Source organism: Spea bombifrons, chromosome 5, assembly GCF_027358695.1.
Source record: "Spea bombifrons isolate aSpeBom1 chromosome 5, aSpeBom1.2.pri, whole genome shotgun sequence".
NCBI classification, from domain to species: Eukaryota; Metazoa; Chordata; class Amphibia; order Anura; family Pelobatidae; genus Spea; species Spea bombifrons.
Genome location: NC_071091.1, coordinates 21,322,305 through 21,340,354, shown reverse-complemented (window position 1 = coordinate 21,340,354; position 18,050 = coordinate 21,322,305). Strand labels below are relative to the sequence as shown.

The 18,050-nt window shown below is 45.3% G+C and overlaps 1 protein-coding gene across 2 annotated transcripts; it reads right to left on the bottom strand.

The window, feature by feature from the left end:
- Positions 1 to 602: 602 nt before the first annotated feature.
- Positions 603 to 9,622, bottom strand: SP4 (Sp4 transcription factor). Of its 2 annotated transcripts, none has more exons than XM_053467691.1 (6): positions 9,314 to 9,622; positions 8,309 to 8,394; positions 6,484 to 8,026; positions 2,855 to 3,083; positions 1,328 to 1,527; positions 603 to 1,137 (listed from the first exon to the last, which is right to left on the bottom strand). In XM_053467691.1, exons 2-6 carry the CDS (start codon positions 8,375 to 8,377, stop codon positions 890 to 892), a joined length of 2,289 nt encoding a protein of 762 aa, XP_053323666.1. In that variant the 5' UTR covers positions 8,378 to 8,394; positions 9,314 to 9,622; the 3' UTR covers positions 603 to 889. The 2 variants fall into 2 exon arrangements, with proteins under 2 accessions (XP_053323666.1, XP_053323665.1); XM_053467690.1 differs by lacking the exon at positions 9,314 to 9,622 and adding an exon at positions 8,879 to 9,232.
- Positions 9,623 to 18,050: the final 8,428 nt, after the last annotated feature.

Sequence of the window (18,050 nt, the reverse complement as noted above, 5' to 3'; positions counted from 1 at the left end):
CAAATGGTAAGACGCAACTAGCCGTTAGCAAAGAGATCGCCTAATGCGCATCTCCATGAATGTTTGACATATCACCACTTAATCATTTCAGCCCAGAAAACATCCTCTAGAGCTGCGCACAGCATTTCTAGCGCATTCTCCCTTCTCCGATCTGGTTTGCACATCTGCAACACTTAGTCAGTACTAAAGAGTGATACAAAATAAATCAAGAAGCACACAGTGGAATGTGTAAAGAATTGGCCGCAGTAAAAACATTAAGCTTCATAATGTTTGTCTCGCAGTTTGAGGGGGATTACCAATATTTACATGATTTTATATCCATATGTATGGAAGGGGCTAGGAGGAAATCCATTGTATGTAATTATATGTACCCTGCTGAAAGTTAACATTTTATCTATCACTTCCTTAACCATACTCAAACATAAAATACTAAATAATAAATCTCCATATAAAACATTATTTCTTTGTAAAGATGATTGCAGATTCATTGTGTTTTCTATAAATATTGGTTAATTGTGACCTTTTTTTTTACAAATCAGAAGTTTGTAGCAGTACTTAGTCATGGTACTAAGTTGATCACAAATCTTCTTGCGATACGTCCATTTCTTCTTTTGTTTGGGAAGAAAGGAATGAGAAAAAGTTAAAATTTTGAGAAGCTAATTGCTGTTACAAAATGTAGAATCTACATGATATTTGCATTTTAAACATATTGCCTAATGTTAGAAAACAATGGATATTGTTCACAGCGTCATGCCAATTCCCGCTTTGTGTGGAATAGTAAAAAAATTTAAAACATGGTATCTCTCCCGGAATCCACTCTACAGACTTTCACTCTCCTGCAGATTACATACATTAAGTGCAGCGGAATAAGTCTCCGTTGAAATGCATTTCAAAATTCATCAATGTTTGTTGAAACATTTGGGGTTGCTGGGTTTGAATCTTGAGAGATGGCTGCCACTGTGACAATTCGTGGCGACCCAAGGACTCCTGTGACAGATGAATCCAGGTCTCCAGAAGTAACAATGGCCAGTGCTGTGCCACCTCCTTTCTTGTTCTGATGGGTTTTCACATGCTTTGAAAGATGATCGCTTCTCATAAAGCGCTTGGAGCATTCAGGACACTCAAATCTTTTTTCTCCTGCATTTTCAGAAACAAAAGAGTTAGATTAGATCTAATCGATCATTAATAAAGCATCCCAGAGGCTGCTGCTCCCTCAGATCTGGCAGCCTAGGTGTTGGCCTAGTCATCCCTGTTCAGATTAAACCACTTTATCTATCTATATATCTTTTATACACACACACACATACCACCAACAAACACAACTTACCAGTGTGGGTCCTTCGGTGCCTCTGTAACTCATCGCTCCTTGTAAACCTTTTGCCACAAAATATCCAGTTGCACACAAAAGGCCTTTCTCCGGTGTGCCAGCGCAGGTGGGCTCGGAGGTGAGATGTCTTTCCGTAAACTTTACCACAGCCCTCGATATGACAGACGTGCTGTTTCTTTTTCCCAGGTTCGCTGCTGCCTCTGAAGAAAAACATAAAATAGTGATGTTACATGCACCTTGTCCCATTCACAGAAATCTAGAGAACCTAAAACAACGCACATACAGGGAATACAAGACACAACCTCCAATGACTAATGCAAAAAATGGCAGTAATACACGGGTATCAAGAATAGTATTACCCAAATGGATAATGGGGAACAGACACACCTTAGTCTTTTTTCATAAATCATTTTTATTCATTTAATATTTTATAAATTACACAATTTACATACATGTACACAATTTCAAACATTCAACATCTTTGCCACTACCAGTCAATGATTGAGATCCTAAGATAACCGTTTATAAATCTGTGGAAAGTGACAAAATTATTTAAAGTGCATCTGATACATAAAATGGCAGGTGCTGGATTAGGAAAAGTCGACAATGCTGTACATATTGCCTTGGTACAATAAGTAGGAATTAAAACTGACGTTGCTCAAAACCTATTTTTATACCGTATATGTTTTTCTGTTTTTCTTCTATTACAATCTTCTGCGATACCGTTATTTTTGTTAGTAGTAGTACCCGTCTTAGACCTTTTAACATGCTATGATTTAATGAGTGTATTCCCTAAGCACACTAATGTGATTTTGCATCGCCTCTCAGAGAGGGCTGGCCTGTTGTCAAGAATCATGATGGGCAGGCCCTGCTTGGACATATAATGCCTCAGCAAACGTCCCTGGATTGAGAAAATGTAGCGGTCTGGGGAGAAAATACCTCCTTCCCCCCAGACCAGCCGATGCCTGATGCCAGCTGCTTCCCTCCTGTAGGAGAAGCAATAGAGGAATGAGCGCTTCATAACACGTAAAATATTGTAAGAAATATACCACCAATCGGCATACCTACACATTACACATTAATACTTTAATGCGTACTGATCCAAGGAGAAGGAATCTTTTTCCGTACGTGGCAAAAAGTGGCTGGAAGGATAGGTAGAGAGGTTGAACTTGATGGATTTAGGTTGTTTATTCAACATAAATTACTATGTTCCCTCTACGTTTTTGTCGTACTGTTTGTTCTAGCAGACGCTTGTCGAGAAGTCATGAGATAATGAGTGTATGCGTTGGGGAGGTGTCCCAACTGACAAGTCCAGCTCTGCTCTGATACACTTTACCATTAGAAGAGGAGCTCTGATTTCTGGACCAATAGGCAAAAAGCTAAATGCATGTATAAAACAGAATACTTTGCATACATCACAGTATTATCAGATTTCATTTAACGCTTAAAGCAAAGAGATTCAGGCTAATTCCCAGTGAATGTGTTTTTAAGGAATATTGGGATTAGAAGAAGATCCTATTTACTTACCGTCCCTCCCCTTCCCTGCAGTTAGGACAGGAACACGCCACTCTTCTTAACCTCTTGCCGGTCTGCACCTCTTGATCAGAAGATGGTTGGGACTGCTGGAGCTGCACCTGAGTTATTTGGTCTGGACTCACTGCGCCGATGGTTGCATTGGCAATACCTCCAACCGCCACGGTAACCGGAGCTATTGTAGCTTGCTGCACTTTTACGCCATCTGATCCCTGCTGTTGACCTGTGTAAGAAGTAAAAAGTTAAACTGTAATAAGTAAGGAGTCTATGGATCATCCTTTTGAATACTGCACTAGGTATACACACAGCTTGTTATGGCATGTAGCTGGTTTAAGTGCATGTAAACCCCTGGAATCCCACAATTAATCAAGAGAGCATGGCTTGCAAATAAAAGGTTAATATAGATACTTATGTGATCAAAAGAAAAAATGCATCTTTGCTTATATCGATATTCTGAAAATATTATCATGGGATATGGGGCTTTCTGCCTTTAAAGTGCCTTTGCAAGTACATTAATATGATTTGTTACTCAGAAAAAAAGGAAACAATGTTACATTGGTTAAATACTGCAGCTTGCGTACTGCACCCTCCGCTGTTCACGTGGGTTGCTTGAAGCAGCGAATCACTGGCAGGAAAGAACTCCCATTAATATCAATGGAATACGATGGAGCACACCTAATGCATAGCAGATCGCTGTGGAGTGGGGAAAAAGAGCAAATACATACACGGGACCCTGATTAACCCCTTCTATACACTGATTTCAAAGCAGCCGTCGTGCGGCTGTAAGACCGCCTCCGTTGGCCGCCTAAGGAAGTTAAAGTGGCTGGCGTGTACACACCGTGCCGCCCAGTGGCAGCAGTGCCTCAGCTCTTTGTCCGCCCCTTTTAAGACATGACATTCAAGGGGGCGGGCTCACAGAAGAGTTCCTCCTGACAGGGAGAGGATCGTCACGTCGGAAGACAGCAAGGAAAAAAAAAACAAAAAAAAACAAAAAAAACAATACAAAATGTAAGTATTACCAAAAAAATAGTTGGGGGTTATAGGAAAGTGGACCCATATTCGGGGGGGGGGGGGAGAAATTCCCTTGGGACAAAAATCAAATAACACAAAAGGGGGGTGGCTGGGTTGTGGCATTACAAAATCAATAGGAGGCTGGCATCAATAGACAAGAGGGTGGTTGGGTATCACATTAGCCAATACAATATATACATGTGGGGGCATAAATGCACAAATTGGGGCAATACACAAGGTTGTGGGGGGGCACATTAATCAATATTAAAGGGGGCTGGGCTGGAGCATCAATACATAAGGGAGCAAAAATACAAAAGGGGCAGTTAATGACAAAGCAGTGTAGAAAATACATTTTTTATGCTACAGTGCGGCAGAGCCTGTCCTGGTGTGTGTATGTGTGCATATTTGGGTGTCGGTGTGGCGAGCCTGTCCTGGTGTGTGTGTGCATATTTGGGTGTCGGTGTGGCGAGCCTGTTCTGGTGTGTGTGTTTGGCTGTCGGTGTGGTAGAGCCTGTCCTGGTGTGTGTGTTTGGCTGTCAGTGTGGCAGAGCCTGTCCTGGTGTGTGTGTGTATGGCTGTCGGCGTGGCAGAGCCTGTCCTGGTGTGTGTGTTTGGCTGTCGGCGTGGCAGAGCCTGTCCTGGTGTGCGTGTTTGGCTGTTGGCATGGCAGAGCCTGTCCTGGTGTGTGTGTGTTTGGGTGTCAGTGTGACAGAGCCTGTCCTGGTGTGTGTGTGTGTTTGGGTGTCAGTGTGACAGAGCCTGTCCTGGTGTGTGTGTGTGTTTGGGTGTCAGTGTGACAGAGCCTGTCCTGGTGTGTGTGTTTGGGTGTCGGCGTGGCAGAGCCTGTCCTGGTGTGCGTGTTTGGGTGTCGGTGTGGTAGAGCCTGTCCTGGTGTATGTGTGTTTGGGTGTCGGTGCGGCAGAGCCTGTCCTGGTGTGTGTGTGTGTCTGTTTGGGTGTCGGTGTGGTAGAGCTTGTCCTGGTGTGTGTGTTTGGGTGTCAGTGTGACAGAGCCTGTCCTGGTGTGTGTGTGTTTGGGTGTCGGCGTGGCAGAGTCTGTCCTGGTGTGTGTGTGTTTGGGTGTTGGCGTGGCAGAGCCTGTCCTGGTGTGAGTGTTTGGGTGTCGGTGTGGTAGAGCCTGTCCTGGTGTATGTGTGTTTGGGTGTCAGTGTGACAGAGCCTATCCTGGTCTGTGTGTGTTTGGGTGTCGGTGCGGCAGAGCCTGTCCTGGTGTGTGTGTGTGTGTCTGTTTGGGTGTCGGTGTGGTAGAGCTTGTCCTGGTGTGTGTGTTTGGGTGTTGGTGTGGCAGAGCCTGTCCTGGTGTGTGCGTGTTTGGGTGTTGGTGTGGCAGAGCCTGTCCTGGTGTGTGCGTGTTTTGGTGTCGGCGTGGCAGAGCCTGTCCTGGTGTGTGCGTGTTTTGGTGTCGGCGTGGCAGAGCCTGTCCTGGTGTGTGTGTGTTTGGGTGTCGGTGTGGCAGAGCCTGTCCTGGTGTGTTTTAAAAGTTGATCAATTAAACTTTTCCACTGCTTTTTTTCATTATCACCAAATTAACCCTGTATTAATATGCATTATAAAGCTAAAAAGCCATATTTTCTGTCAGTGAAAAATGAGTGCAGCCCACACACACACATACATTTCTGATGAAGTGGCCCACTGCAGAAAAAACCTGGACACCCCTGGAATAACGCATGTGTTTTTTCCTAAAAAGAAAATATCTCAAAGGGGCCTAAGAGCCCCAGGTAGTATTTCAGAAATGAACCTATAGAAACCAACCCTGATTATAATATGCCACAAATATTTAGTAAATAAATTAGAAGTAATTTTTTGAACCCAAGTTCATTGGGTTTATGTTTATTACACTAAATCCCTTCTGAGGTTTACTGAAAACTTCTTCTAGAACTGAGACCAAATGTAATGGCCGACTTCGGTTTAGTCACCGTAAAGTGACATATCCACTGTTCTAATAAGGGGAGCATACACAGCATGTGTTAGAACTTTTCCATAAGTGTCCCATTTAAAGGCAGAATATTGACACCAACGACGCTTTGAAGAAATTGCGGGTAATTTGAAAATCTCAGCTACTTGACTTCACTATTCGTTACGAAAGGATAATCCCAGTTAGCTTCTCCTACAAGAAGGGCTGAGTTGGCACTCTACATGTACATTCATTGGTAAGTTAACTGAAGAAACCTCCTCATGATATGTGTGTTATGTAGGGCCAATGCTATACTTCTTGTAGAGGAAGTTCATAGAGTCTGTTCTTCTTGAAATAGTGACGTTGGAGTGATCGAGTCACAGGTTCCTGAATTCACCTCTTAGGCCCTATAGAGTGAATACAGGGCAATGTAAACAAAAAAAATATTGAGCAAAATCTTGGATGTACTGATATTAACAAGTATATAAGTGCAGGAGGAACCACCAGCAAGGGTTTGCACAGTGTAGAAAACAGCAGCCCTATCACCTAACTTCCTTTATTTAGTAATTCTCATACGATTCACAGCCAAGGGTAGTGCAAAATCCAGCAACAGCTGGAGAATTGGAGCAACAGCTGGAGAATTGCCCTACCCAGCAAAAAAAACAAAACACCATAATTCTAAAATATTAAAAACTTACCTCCAACACTTGTGATTGTAACTGGAACTCCTTGGACTTGAACTCCTGCCGCCCCAAGATTTGCAACACTCACTGTCTGCAGATTAGGCACAGAGGTAAAGTGGGCCGCATTAAGAGTTATTGGTGTACCAGCAACTGTAACCGGTGCAATTTGGGCTATTGTGGTACCACTGCTGGTAGACACTGGTGTTAAGGTTAATTGTTGCTGCAGTCCGGGGTTTTGGACTTGTAAATTCTGAAGGCTTTGAATATTCTGAACCTGCACAGTCTGCCAGCTGATCTGACCAGACGGGGTTAATGTTGGGGCCCTAATAAGAACCTGGTTTGGGCTAAGTGCTTGCAGCTGAACATTTTGAAGCTGTTGAAGTGCCTGGATGGTTTGACCTGACTGAAGCTGAAAAGACTGGGGTATGGCTTGTATAATCTGCTGATGGGGCTGCTGGATCTGTATTTGCTGTAAGACAGGCTGGCCCACAATCTGCACCTGCTGGAGGGAATTTGACTGATCGGACACACTCTGAATCCCATTTGCCTGGAGCTGACTGCTGCTCTGGGATTCAGAATCCGTAGCAGATGCTGGAGATTCCTCTGGGGCACGTTCACCGCTGGCCGGCGTGCTTGCATATTGGCCTGTTTCAGCAGAGCTGACGAGTGTATCACTGCTAGTCAGAGTTGTAGACACAGTGGTTGTGCACGTTGGAGAGGAGGAGGAGGAGGGAGAATCTGGCAGGGTACTGATGGACGAAGTTGTGATGGGTGTGGACACCAGCTGATTTCCATTGGAAACCCCACCATCAGTAGGCTGAACTATTTGTGCTGAACCTCCTCCAGCAGAAACACTGTTAATCACAGGCAGAGCTAGAGTCACTCCGCCAATGTTTATTGGCAAGGTAGTAACTACTTGAGCAGGAGCACCAGGGATGGTTTGCAGTTGTAACGGTATAGAAACTCCTGGTCGAATCTGTACTGGAACAGTTTGATTTGCCAGGTTTTGTGCAATAATATTCCCAGATGTTGTTCTATTACCAGCCGCTGTAATGATTGCCTGGTTGTTACCAGCAGGAATAAACTGTATTTGTCCTTGCAGATCTTGAAGAGCAGCGGTGTTTCCGGGGCCAATCTGAATGTGCTGACCATCTACAGTCTGGATCTGAGGAATGACTTGATACTGTACATTACCACCTGGCGTCTGCACTTGGATAACCTGGAACTGCCCTGGGGCAGATGCTGAATTGGTAGATTTGCTTTTTGCAGGCGATGTATTTTCATTGTTGTTACTGGAAGAGGTTGCAGCAATGGAAATGGCTTGCTGGGAGATGTTGTTTTCTTTTGAAACAGGAGGAGCGGCAGCTACAATCTGCCAAGCACTGCCAGCAAGCTGAGTTGTCACGAGCTCCAACTGCTGTGGTTGGTTTTGAAGTTGCACTAAACCTTGGTTGGGATCTAAAATGATCTGCTGCTGTCCGGCACCTTGGTTTTCACCCGTTGTCCCTATTTTACTGCAGGTGGCAGCCAGCAAGGCCAGAGGAGAAGGCTGAGAGTCCTAACCGCAGAGAAAGAAATGGGCATGTTTAGAGAGAAAATGGCTGTGCCCACCCCTGATAATTCTATCGCATCAGCCCTTTAACAGGAAGTGGTTGCATTCTGAGAAATCTACACTCTATCCTTATAACTGCTTCTATGACGAGCGACACAGGAAACAGTTACAGAAACGTTCCCTTCAATAAAACCCGATTCTGCGATACAAATAATCGCCTAACAAGCGCAACCCTACTTACAACAGACAAGGCCCCGCACCCCGGGTGAACGTCAAACGCCAAGTTACCTGGGAACCCGAACTTTTGCCCTTTTTTTTGGTTTCCGTTTCGTTTATTTTTCCTCCTTCACTCGCCATACTCTCGTCTGTCTGATCTGAAAAGAATAACACGACATTTAACATATGTCTTTAAATGCCAGCCTAATGCACAGCTGGCAGCAGATGTTCCCTACTACCTGTCAGATAAGCAGTGGGCAGGAACCTTTAACTCTTCTGGGTGTTAGGATTTTTTTTTTCTTTTATATTAACATATGGTAAAAAAAATACTGTGTCTTTAATTTAACCCCCCCCCAAAAAATCTAAATATGTAACTACACCCCCACAGAGGTCCTGAGCACCCCCATCCTTGTATCCCAATGCCTGGATTAATATTTACATCCTACACCTAGACACATGTCAAGCTCTTAAACCCGACCCAGCGGGTACAGTCACACCCCACAGGGGTCTGTCACCCAGTGGGGGGGTTCTAGGGCGTGATAGAGGGGGAGATTAAAGCAGGACATCTGAAGGAGGTGGGAGACATGGTCCTGAGAGGGAGTAAAAGGGGATGAGAAGAAAGGGGAGGGGGTGGTTACGTACCGCTCATGGTGAATTAATGATGGTACTTATTCGTGGCACTGATAATCAGGAGGTAGGGAAGAGGCTAGGGGATGGGACGGGGGTGGATAAAAAGGCCGGTCGCAGAGGCTGAGGGAGGCAGGATGCTGGAGGAGGAGGGATGGGGGGCCTGGCTCTCTCCCTGTACGAATGGCGGTGGTGGCTGGATGGCTGGAGAAGGGGGCTGTGGCGTAGTAGCTCTGTCTCTACCCCGCAGCCGGGGCCCCTGATTGACAGCCCCGGGGAGAAAGAGAGGGGGGAGCCGGGGCGGCACCAGCGGACACCCCTATCCCCCACCTCCCCTATCCCGCCACGGGATATATCGCCTCCATCCAGCCCCTCTCCTCCCCAACATCTCTTCCCCCTCCGAGGCCTCCTCCCCGGGATCCTCCTCTTTCCCTCCTCGCCATAGCTTACCTAGCGGTTTCACCTCTCGCAGCGATGGCGGCCGAGCCCTGGTCCTCCTCCTCCTCCGCCGCGGCTTCTTTCCTCTTCTCTCGCGTCTCCGCGTATATTATTATTATTATTATTATAGTTGTGTATCTTCTTGGCGCGTATAGCGCACCGTGTATTAGATCGCTATGTATTATTATATATCTCCACACCTGCCGTATGGGGGTAAATTTTTATTTTATTATTATTATTTTCTGCCAGCCGCTGGCTGTGTCTCCTCCCCTTGCTCCTCCTCTTCCCCCTCCCCCAGACAGAGGGAGCTGGGCGGCGGTGGCGCAGTCTGACCCCTCCCTCTCTCTCCACTACCAGGAGGGGAGAGCACCGCTGTGGGTTTAACTGCGTTCTCTCCTGTCACGGTCACTGCTCGTTTGTTTTGCGTGGAAACTTAAGTTATATTATAATGTATTTGCGTTTACATGTTATACAGCCTCACCGCTCTGCACCATATACTGCAGCATATGTAATAATGCCCCTTCATATGTAGTAACAATGTATATATAAATATAATACTGTTTCCCTTTATAATTAGAATAATCTAGTGCGGTTTCAGTCTGCTGGTGTGAGAGGCCGGGGCAATAATAATAATTAGATAACTGTGATTCAGAAAACTCTACTGAGTAGTTTAACCAATATAAGAATCTTAGATTATATTTATCGCGCCGCTGATTGGCTGGAAAGTGCTCTTCCGCAAGGTATTATGGAATTTGTAGTTTGAGGCTGTGACGCAGGCCCGGCTCTCCTCCTCCTCCATGGTTAGGGACTCTGGAAGGGTCTCTGTGGAGGTGGGCAGGCGGGGAGAGGTGTGTATGGTCTTCTCAGGGAGGACTGGCTAAGGCGGGCCAGTTGTCAACAGTGGGAGTAGGGCAGATCAGGGGGTGGTAGAAGAGGGAGTTGCCTTCCTTTATTGCCTCCCTCTCCTCGTGTAACCCTGGACACTGATAAACATCCTGATGTGTCAGCCTGACCCACCGAGACATGACAAGCTCCTGGCAACCTGTCAGCGGCACATGAGCTTCCGCTGATAAATATATACATGTATTTTAAATAAAATGTCATTATGGATGTAGGAATAGCACAATATTTCACATAAAGGATAACCATTTGTAATAATCTACCGATGAAATTCAAGATCTGAGAATTTACTACAAAAAATGTTTTTAAAGGTTGTGCATGCTTGCATTCTTCTCTACGTCAAATGATACAACAGAAAAACGAGTGTGATATAATCCCAAAAGTAAGTCACCGCAGTGCTTAGTATGAGTGCTGGTAAAAGGCCTAGTGCGTTTCCAACATTCCTGACCACAAGGACCACCTGGTAGCCACAGACTTGTGGGCATACTTTCATAACGATGGGCAACGCAAGGCATGCGTTAGTAGGCCTGCTCATGGTCTCCTTGGAAACTGAGCAATAGCGATCCAGTGTCGTCATAATTCAATTATTTTTTAATACTATGTTGTGTATTTAAAATATAAATATATATAAATTTCCTTTAACCGCTATTTCCATCTTTCTCATTTAGTGAACCTACACAAATAATGTTTTTTTTGGGGGAAGGGCAAGTACCGCTTTTTTTTTTCTTCATTATAACTATATTCATATGTGTAAGTCACAGTTTTACAGCTATATAAATTATCCACAGCTAATTTAAATGTGGAAAAGTACCAAAAATATATTTAACTTGCACTGATTAAAAATCACTTATATCGTTTTTATAATTTTTTAAACCTCTACCTAACTTCCTGAACATACCCCCTTACTAGGTACCCAACTTAACTATTTTAATTTTTTTCCATTTTTTTAAAATAATTTACTGATCACATTGTGATTAGAAAGCTGGGCCCCATTGCCTTGCATGGTTGAGGGTCTGGAGAGCCCATCTTGGAAACCGGTTCCCTTTTATTAAAGGGCCAATCATCTTGCTAGAGGAAAAATCTCTTGTAGTGATGCTGGTGACTGCTGTTTTGAGCGGTCACAGTGCACCCTGGGGTGGGTTTTCGGTGTCGCTATCGAGGCATTTCTGCAACACCATTAAATCATTGATCGTCTCTTACCCTCTTTTTAAATACCTGGGGGAGGGGCCACAAAGGCCCCTGCAGTAAATTTCAGTATTGCTAAATTCCTCGACATCGAGGCATTACAGCAACAATGTTTAAGCGAAGAAAGCATAAGCTTACTTAATGCCATGACGTTCCAGGCATGTCATTGGTCTTTAAGGGGTTAAAGTGCCAGGGTTAATTTTTAATCCCTAGTCCATTCCTGATTTGAATATTTGAAAATGTGTTGGGGAGGACCAATTAGAAGGAGCTAAACCAGAATATTGGACTTCCTATGTGATCCACAAGCTCTTCGGAGTAAAGGACATCATTGAGGGTATTCCAGGCCTTCTTGGTATGGCAGCAAAGACGTGGAGAAATGAGACATAGATGGACATTTAGTTACCCCCCCTCCTGAATATTTATGTATGTGAGGTGATTGTGTAGATACACACTCTTTGTACATTGCATAGTGGCTGAGAAGACATCCATTCATTTGTTCTGGCAGTGATGGTTTGCACAGGCTTTGTTGGGGTTGTGGAGCTCAATGACCTATTGTGTGAAATTACATGTTTTATTCTGTACTTTTCCCATAAACACAAACTGTGTGTGTGCTATTGAAGATACTTGGCACTTATGTACAGGACATGTTGCCAGGAATTATGCACTCTTGAGGAGTGAACAGATTGCATTTCAGGACTGCTGGAGGCTTATTCACGGCCTGCATAGGGGCTAATCTCTGATCAGTCATGAGTAGAAGGACTAGTCACAATCCTCTCTTTATTTCACTACGCTTTACCCTCAGACTGTATACGGCTCCATTCACAGTCGCATCACAATTCCCCATGTGGTTTTGTGATGTATCATACCATGTATTATGTTTTTTTCTTTTATCGTGGAATTCAATTGTTTACTTGTGTGCTACATGTCTTTTAAAATTGATTGTATCAGCCATCGCTGTGTTGCAGTCATGGGTGTACAAACCCCTAAAAATACAGGGGGGGGTAGTATTCTCCCCCATCAGATACGCCCTTTTTCTGCAAACGCGTATAATAATATATAACTTGAAACACTGGTAAAAATAATGTACGTTTAACACATTCAATATAGGAAAAAACAGCAAATCTTTGTAACAAAAACATTTCCTTTGGCCACGGTCCACGCTCCCTAGCATGCAATCGCTCCCTCCGCTCCCACATCATAAAAAAAATATTTGCCACACTGACCGTAGATTAGAGGAAGACTGTCAGTGCAGTCTTCCCTCCTTCTGGCCCTACCATGAAATTGAGAGGTCCTCTGCCCAGTAATCATCCCCAGAGTCCCTTTGTCCCCTCATTCACTAAGCCACACCTCTCTTTTACTTATTCCCTGTAGTTCAGGTATAGCTCAAGTAAACATATGGAAACAGCACGCGCATGTATAGATTAACTGAATAAGACATACAAACCCTGTATTTGCAGGTAGATATAAATAATGCATGGGAACATAGCATAGCACATACAAATCAACAGAATAACATACAAACCCAGCTTTGCAGGTATAAATCAACTGGAATTCACATAAAAACTCAGCATTAAAGGTATAGATAGACACCCCGTAAATTGCAGTGTCCACATTCCCCACATAGAACCTGACCAGCACTCAGATTACACAAACAAATTACAGCCCAGCGTGAGCCAACTTTGTCCCCAAAAAGCCCAGCGTGAGCCAACTTTGTCCCCAAAAAGCCCAGCGTGAGCCATCTTCGTCCCATAAACACCCTGTCACCCTGGTCCCCAAGGCTCAAACAACCTGCTTGAGCCACCCTTGCATTTCTCTATATCACATCCATGATACACGTATCCATTAATGCATTCTCACAAATTTAAGCAATTCATTTACACAATCCATGCATACATTAATTCATTCTCTTACTCATTCATACAATTCATCCACACATTAATTCATTCTCACTCTTTATTTCAATATTCTTACTAAACCCCTTTCTTACTTTATATCCCCCTTCTCACCCCCACACACACCTACCCCTCTCCCCCTTCTCACACTATCTACCCCCTTTTCACACTATCTACCCTCTCCCTGCCGCCCCTTCTCACTATCTACCCTCTCCCTGCCCCCCCTTCTCACTATCTACCCTCTCCCTACCTCCCTTTGTAGTTCACTTACCGTGCTGAAGTCCTGTGGTGGGAGCGCAAAGGCCTCTGTCTTGCTGCTCTGCCGCGTTGTCCGCGGCTTCACTGCTGAGCGCCGACATATGACATCATATTCCGGTGCTCAGCGTGAAGTGCCGGCACCGAGACAGAAGCCTCACCACTTCCTACCACTGCAGCATGGAACAGAGTAGACAGAAGGTCGCCGAGCGGTTGCTGAAAACGACCTCTCGGCACCCCGTTCTCTTCTCCTCCGTACGGTGTTACGATTGGGGGGGTTCGTACAGCCCTGGGGGGACTTCTTCATTATCGGTCCCCCTGCATGATTTACTGGGGGGATCCGTCCCCCCGGTTCCTACTGCCATGGTTGCAGTACATTGTATGCTTTATGGAAACTGATTAATCTGGATTTAGCAGAAGCTAAACTTGGAGATAACACATTAGTGAGTGAGTTCAAGATCCGAATGCTTTTTGCTAGCGCCGAGGCAGGTGCTATATTGTGATCTCCTTAACTAGTCTCCAGGGCTAGTTAGGGAGGTCACAACTAGAGGTTTTACCAGTCCAACATTAGGGAGCTCCCTAATCCCTAATCCGTGCTCCCTAATCACTAAGTGATCATAGTGATCAAACCTCTCGCTCCCACGACAGGATGGAAGATGGAAGAGGAAAAAGAGATGGGGAGAAAGGGGTATATGGGCAGTTTATGTGTGTGTGTGTAGGGGCAGTGTAGGTGTATGTGCAGAGCAGACAGGTGATCGATCCATTCATTTCACTATGACTGCTTTATGTGACGCTGCTGTGCTGCATCTGAGCGTTTTACAGAATTATATTCTTCTGTGTGAGACTTGGCAAGCCTCAACCTGCCTCACAGCGTCAAAGACTCCAAAGTTTTGATTTAATTAAGATCATTTCACCAGTCCACTACTATCCTTAACCCTACAAAGCTAATTTTGACCCTCTTACTTCCATCCATTGCTCTAAAATTCCCTTTTCAACTACTTGTACACGTTTATTTGTTGTTTCCATGGTAACTAGAAAAACAAATGGGATTTCAAAAACGAAAACGTTGGACGAATTTTGTCGAAGACAGAGAGATGGACCAATTTCATTAAATACAAAGACATTTTCCCCCTGAAAACTAACACAAATTTTCTGCTGGCGCCCAAGTCTAGTTGTATTATAGGGCTTTGCGTCATTGACCTATGATTTGCTTGATGTGAAATCCTGAGCCAGAAGAAGTGCAAACCTCTGTTCACCTGCATGTTTTTAACTTTGGCCCAGTTAAAATTAAGATCTTAGTTTCCAATCACTATGCTGCCATCTCACCCTGGGCATTAGGTTTGCCATGCATCTGTCATGATGGAGGTAAGCTAGGTTCACATTGGGAATACATCCATGGCTATTCATGCAACTCACTTGTGCACAGGCACTAAGATCTTACATGCTCCCAGAGCATTTCTTCTCGTGACTGGAGCCCTAGGCTTAAAACTAGACTTGTGCATTCGTATTTGGGCGAACGTGAAAATGAACACGAAGGGTGCGTTTTCGTTGTTCAGCCAGAATACCGAACATACGAACATGGCGGCAGTAAAACGAAGACGAAGACACACAACACGAAGAATCTTCGTGTTCGTCTGTCAGGCTCCATCCAGGTTGCGGAGCTGCATGTCTTTTGTTTCCCTGTCTTGCTGTGGTCCATTTCTGGATTTCCGTATGTTCTGTCTTGAACTTTGATTCCTGGATTCCAGTCTTGCTTTTTGCTTTAGCTCTGTTTCCTTTATAAGCTGTGCTCCATCCGTGTGTTCTGTTTGTCTCAGTCTGCAGTCTACAGGTATGTCTCTTTGATGTGTGTTTGGATTTCATGTTTGGTTTGTTTAGTACCTCTGTAGGCAGGATTTAGCGTTAGGACCCACCGTCATTGGAGTACTTTGGTGTAGTGGTGGGCTAAGCATACTATGGCCATAAGATGTGACGGAATCTCCAATAGTTAGTATACAGTCCTAGGCTAGTTCTTGTATTTATGTGTGTCAGTCTGTGATGTAACCTGTATCCCCGGTAGAGGGGTGTCCTGTCCTGAATCCCCGGTAGAGGGGGGTCCTGTCCTGTTCATGTTAGATCTTGAGTATTCCTTGTCTTGTTCCCTGTGGTACCCTGTATTGTGTATATCTTGTCTGGTTATGTTTCTTGCTTGTTCTCCCTGTTCCTTGCTCCTTGATCTGTCCCCCTTGCTTGCTATGTTTCTCCTGTAATCTGCTTAGCTTTCCACACTCCCAGCCTGCAGCATCCTGCACATGTTTCTACTGCTATGTGTCATGCCTGCTCCAGGGTGCCTGCAGGATATCTCCAAGTTCTGGTTAACATCAGCTGCTATGTCAGGGCACTGGTATGTGGCTGCACAACCCTAGATGCCCACCCGGGTGAGTGTAGTCACCCTGCACCAGGCCCTGTCCCACTCTGCTACTGCGCAATATTACTCCTGCACTCCATCTTTGGGCGCCCTGGGTCTTTACAGTCGTCTGTATGGATCCAGTTCCTGACATCGTCTTTGTCTTCGTTTACTAATCTCTCATCGCAGTGGTTAACGGTAGTGGAAATCCGCAGGTTCGCCGCCAGGAGTCTCTATTGGTCGCCTGCAGGGGCCTCCTCTGGCATCATCCAATTGGTTGATTCTAGAGGAGGCCCCTGCCGGCGTAGATAAGGCGTTAAAGACCTCCTATTGGTCGCCTGCAGGGGCCTCCTCTGGGACTTGAGGAGCCCTCACACCTGTTTGTTGTGTTTATTAAAACACTTTGGCATATTTGCTTTTCCACTTGTCCACTCATAACTGTAGCAGTGGACTTGACTGTAGGTGGATGACCCTGGCGTAGAGACTGGCTTACACATTTCATAATTGCTAAACCTAACATTTTTCTTCAGGTAAGGGTTCAATAATTAAACAAAAAAATGCTGTTATGTCAAACAAGTTACAGTTGCTAGCATGTCTTATTTTTTCATGGACCCTCCTAAAGACCCAATACACAGGTTAAGTCGCATACTCTGCGGAATGAAATAAAGAACGCAGGATTGCAGTCCCAAATCCCACTGTCAAGCTGAGCTCTACCTCTGAAAAGCCAGCCGAGGTAGAGCTCAGCGGGACAGAGTGGTAGAAATGGGATAGCTGGGAGGCATGTTCTGTTCATGGTGGCGATGTTGTTGTGCACTGATGTTTGGGGTGTGATCCTTATTTCTCCAGGCTAGTGGTAACCACTTGTATGTTCAGTCAATTAGTTCTGTATGCTGTCATTTTTCCAAGCCTCAGGTGGTTATGCTTGCAAACATGTAAATATTAAAGGTCATTAGATAGCCTTAATAATGAGTGGTTTTTTTTATACCATGTGCAAGTTTCCTAATTTTGTTCCTCTGAAATATTTTGTATTCCAGTGTTTGGTTTTGTATCATTCTTTTTGTTTAGTCTGCCACATAGTTTCAGTTTTAAGTGTGAGTGGATAGAAGGCTTTTTTTTACGGCAAGCAGTGTGTCCACTGTGCATGAGAGAGTACTTGTGCTACTGTCCGTACTCCAGTCAGTCACTAGGATCACGTTAGTTTGCATGTTAAAGATGACAAGTTTCATAAGTTGCTATTTTTACTGTTTCCCTTAAAATAAACTGTCAGTTTTCAATATGTGGCCTTCTGTGTCTTCATTTTAATATAATTTAGTGATTATATTGATGTTGCTAAACTGATCGCTGTTCCAGATGAAGGGAGTAAATTGCAACACATAGACGTAGACACAGGGGCGTAACTAGAAACCTCAGGGCCCTGGTGCGAGAATCTGTTAAGCCCCCTCACCCCCAACCCATCTATCCCTTTCTCACGATCTACCCTCTCCCTCCCTCCCCCCCTTTCTCACGATCTACCCTCTCCCTCCCTACCCCCTCTTCTCACGATCTACCCTCTCCCTCCCTACCCCCCTTCTCACGATCTACCCTCTCCCTCCCTACCCCCCTTCTCACTATCTACCCTGTCCCTCCATACCCCCCTTCTCATGATCTACCCTCTCCCTCCCTACCCCCCTTCTCACGATCTACCCTCTCCCTCCCTACCCCCCTTCTCACTATCTACCCTGTCCCTCCATACCCCCCTTCTCATGATCTACCCTCTCCCTCCCTACCCCCCCTTCTCACGATCTACCCTCTCCCTCCCTACCCCCCTTCTCACGACCTACCCACTCCCTCCCTACCCCCCCTTCTCACGATCTACCCACTCCCTCCCTACCCCCTTCTCACGATCTACCCACTCCCTCCCTACCCCCCCTTCTCACGATCTACCCACTCCCTCCCTACCCCCCTTCTCACGATCTACCCACTCTCTCCCTACCCCCTTCTCACGATCTACCCACTCCCTCCCTACCCCCCCTTCTCACGATCTACCCACTCCCTCCCTACCCCCCCTTTGTAGGTCACTTACCGTCAACTCCTGTGTTGGGAGCGTGAGGCGTTTGTCTCGGGTGTGGGCGCTTCACTGCTGAGCGCCGGC

Excerpts from the sequence above, each read along its gene's own strand:
- SP4 (XM_053467690.1), bottom strand. Across the intron at positions 3,084-6,483 it reads TACAATCACAAGTGTTGGAG|GTCAACAGCAGGGATCAGAT; the intron begins GTAAGTTTTTAA and ends CTTCTTACACAG. Across the intron at positions 1,138-1,327 it reads GCACCGAAGGACCCACACTG|GAGAAAAAAGATTTGAGTGT; the intron begins GTAAGTTGTGTT and ends CTGAAAATGCAG.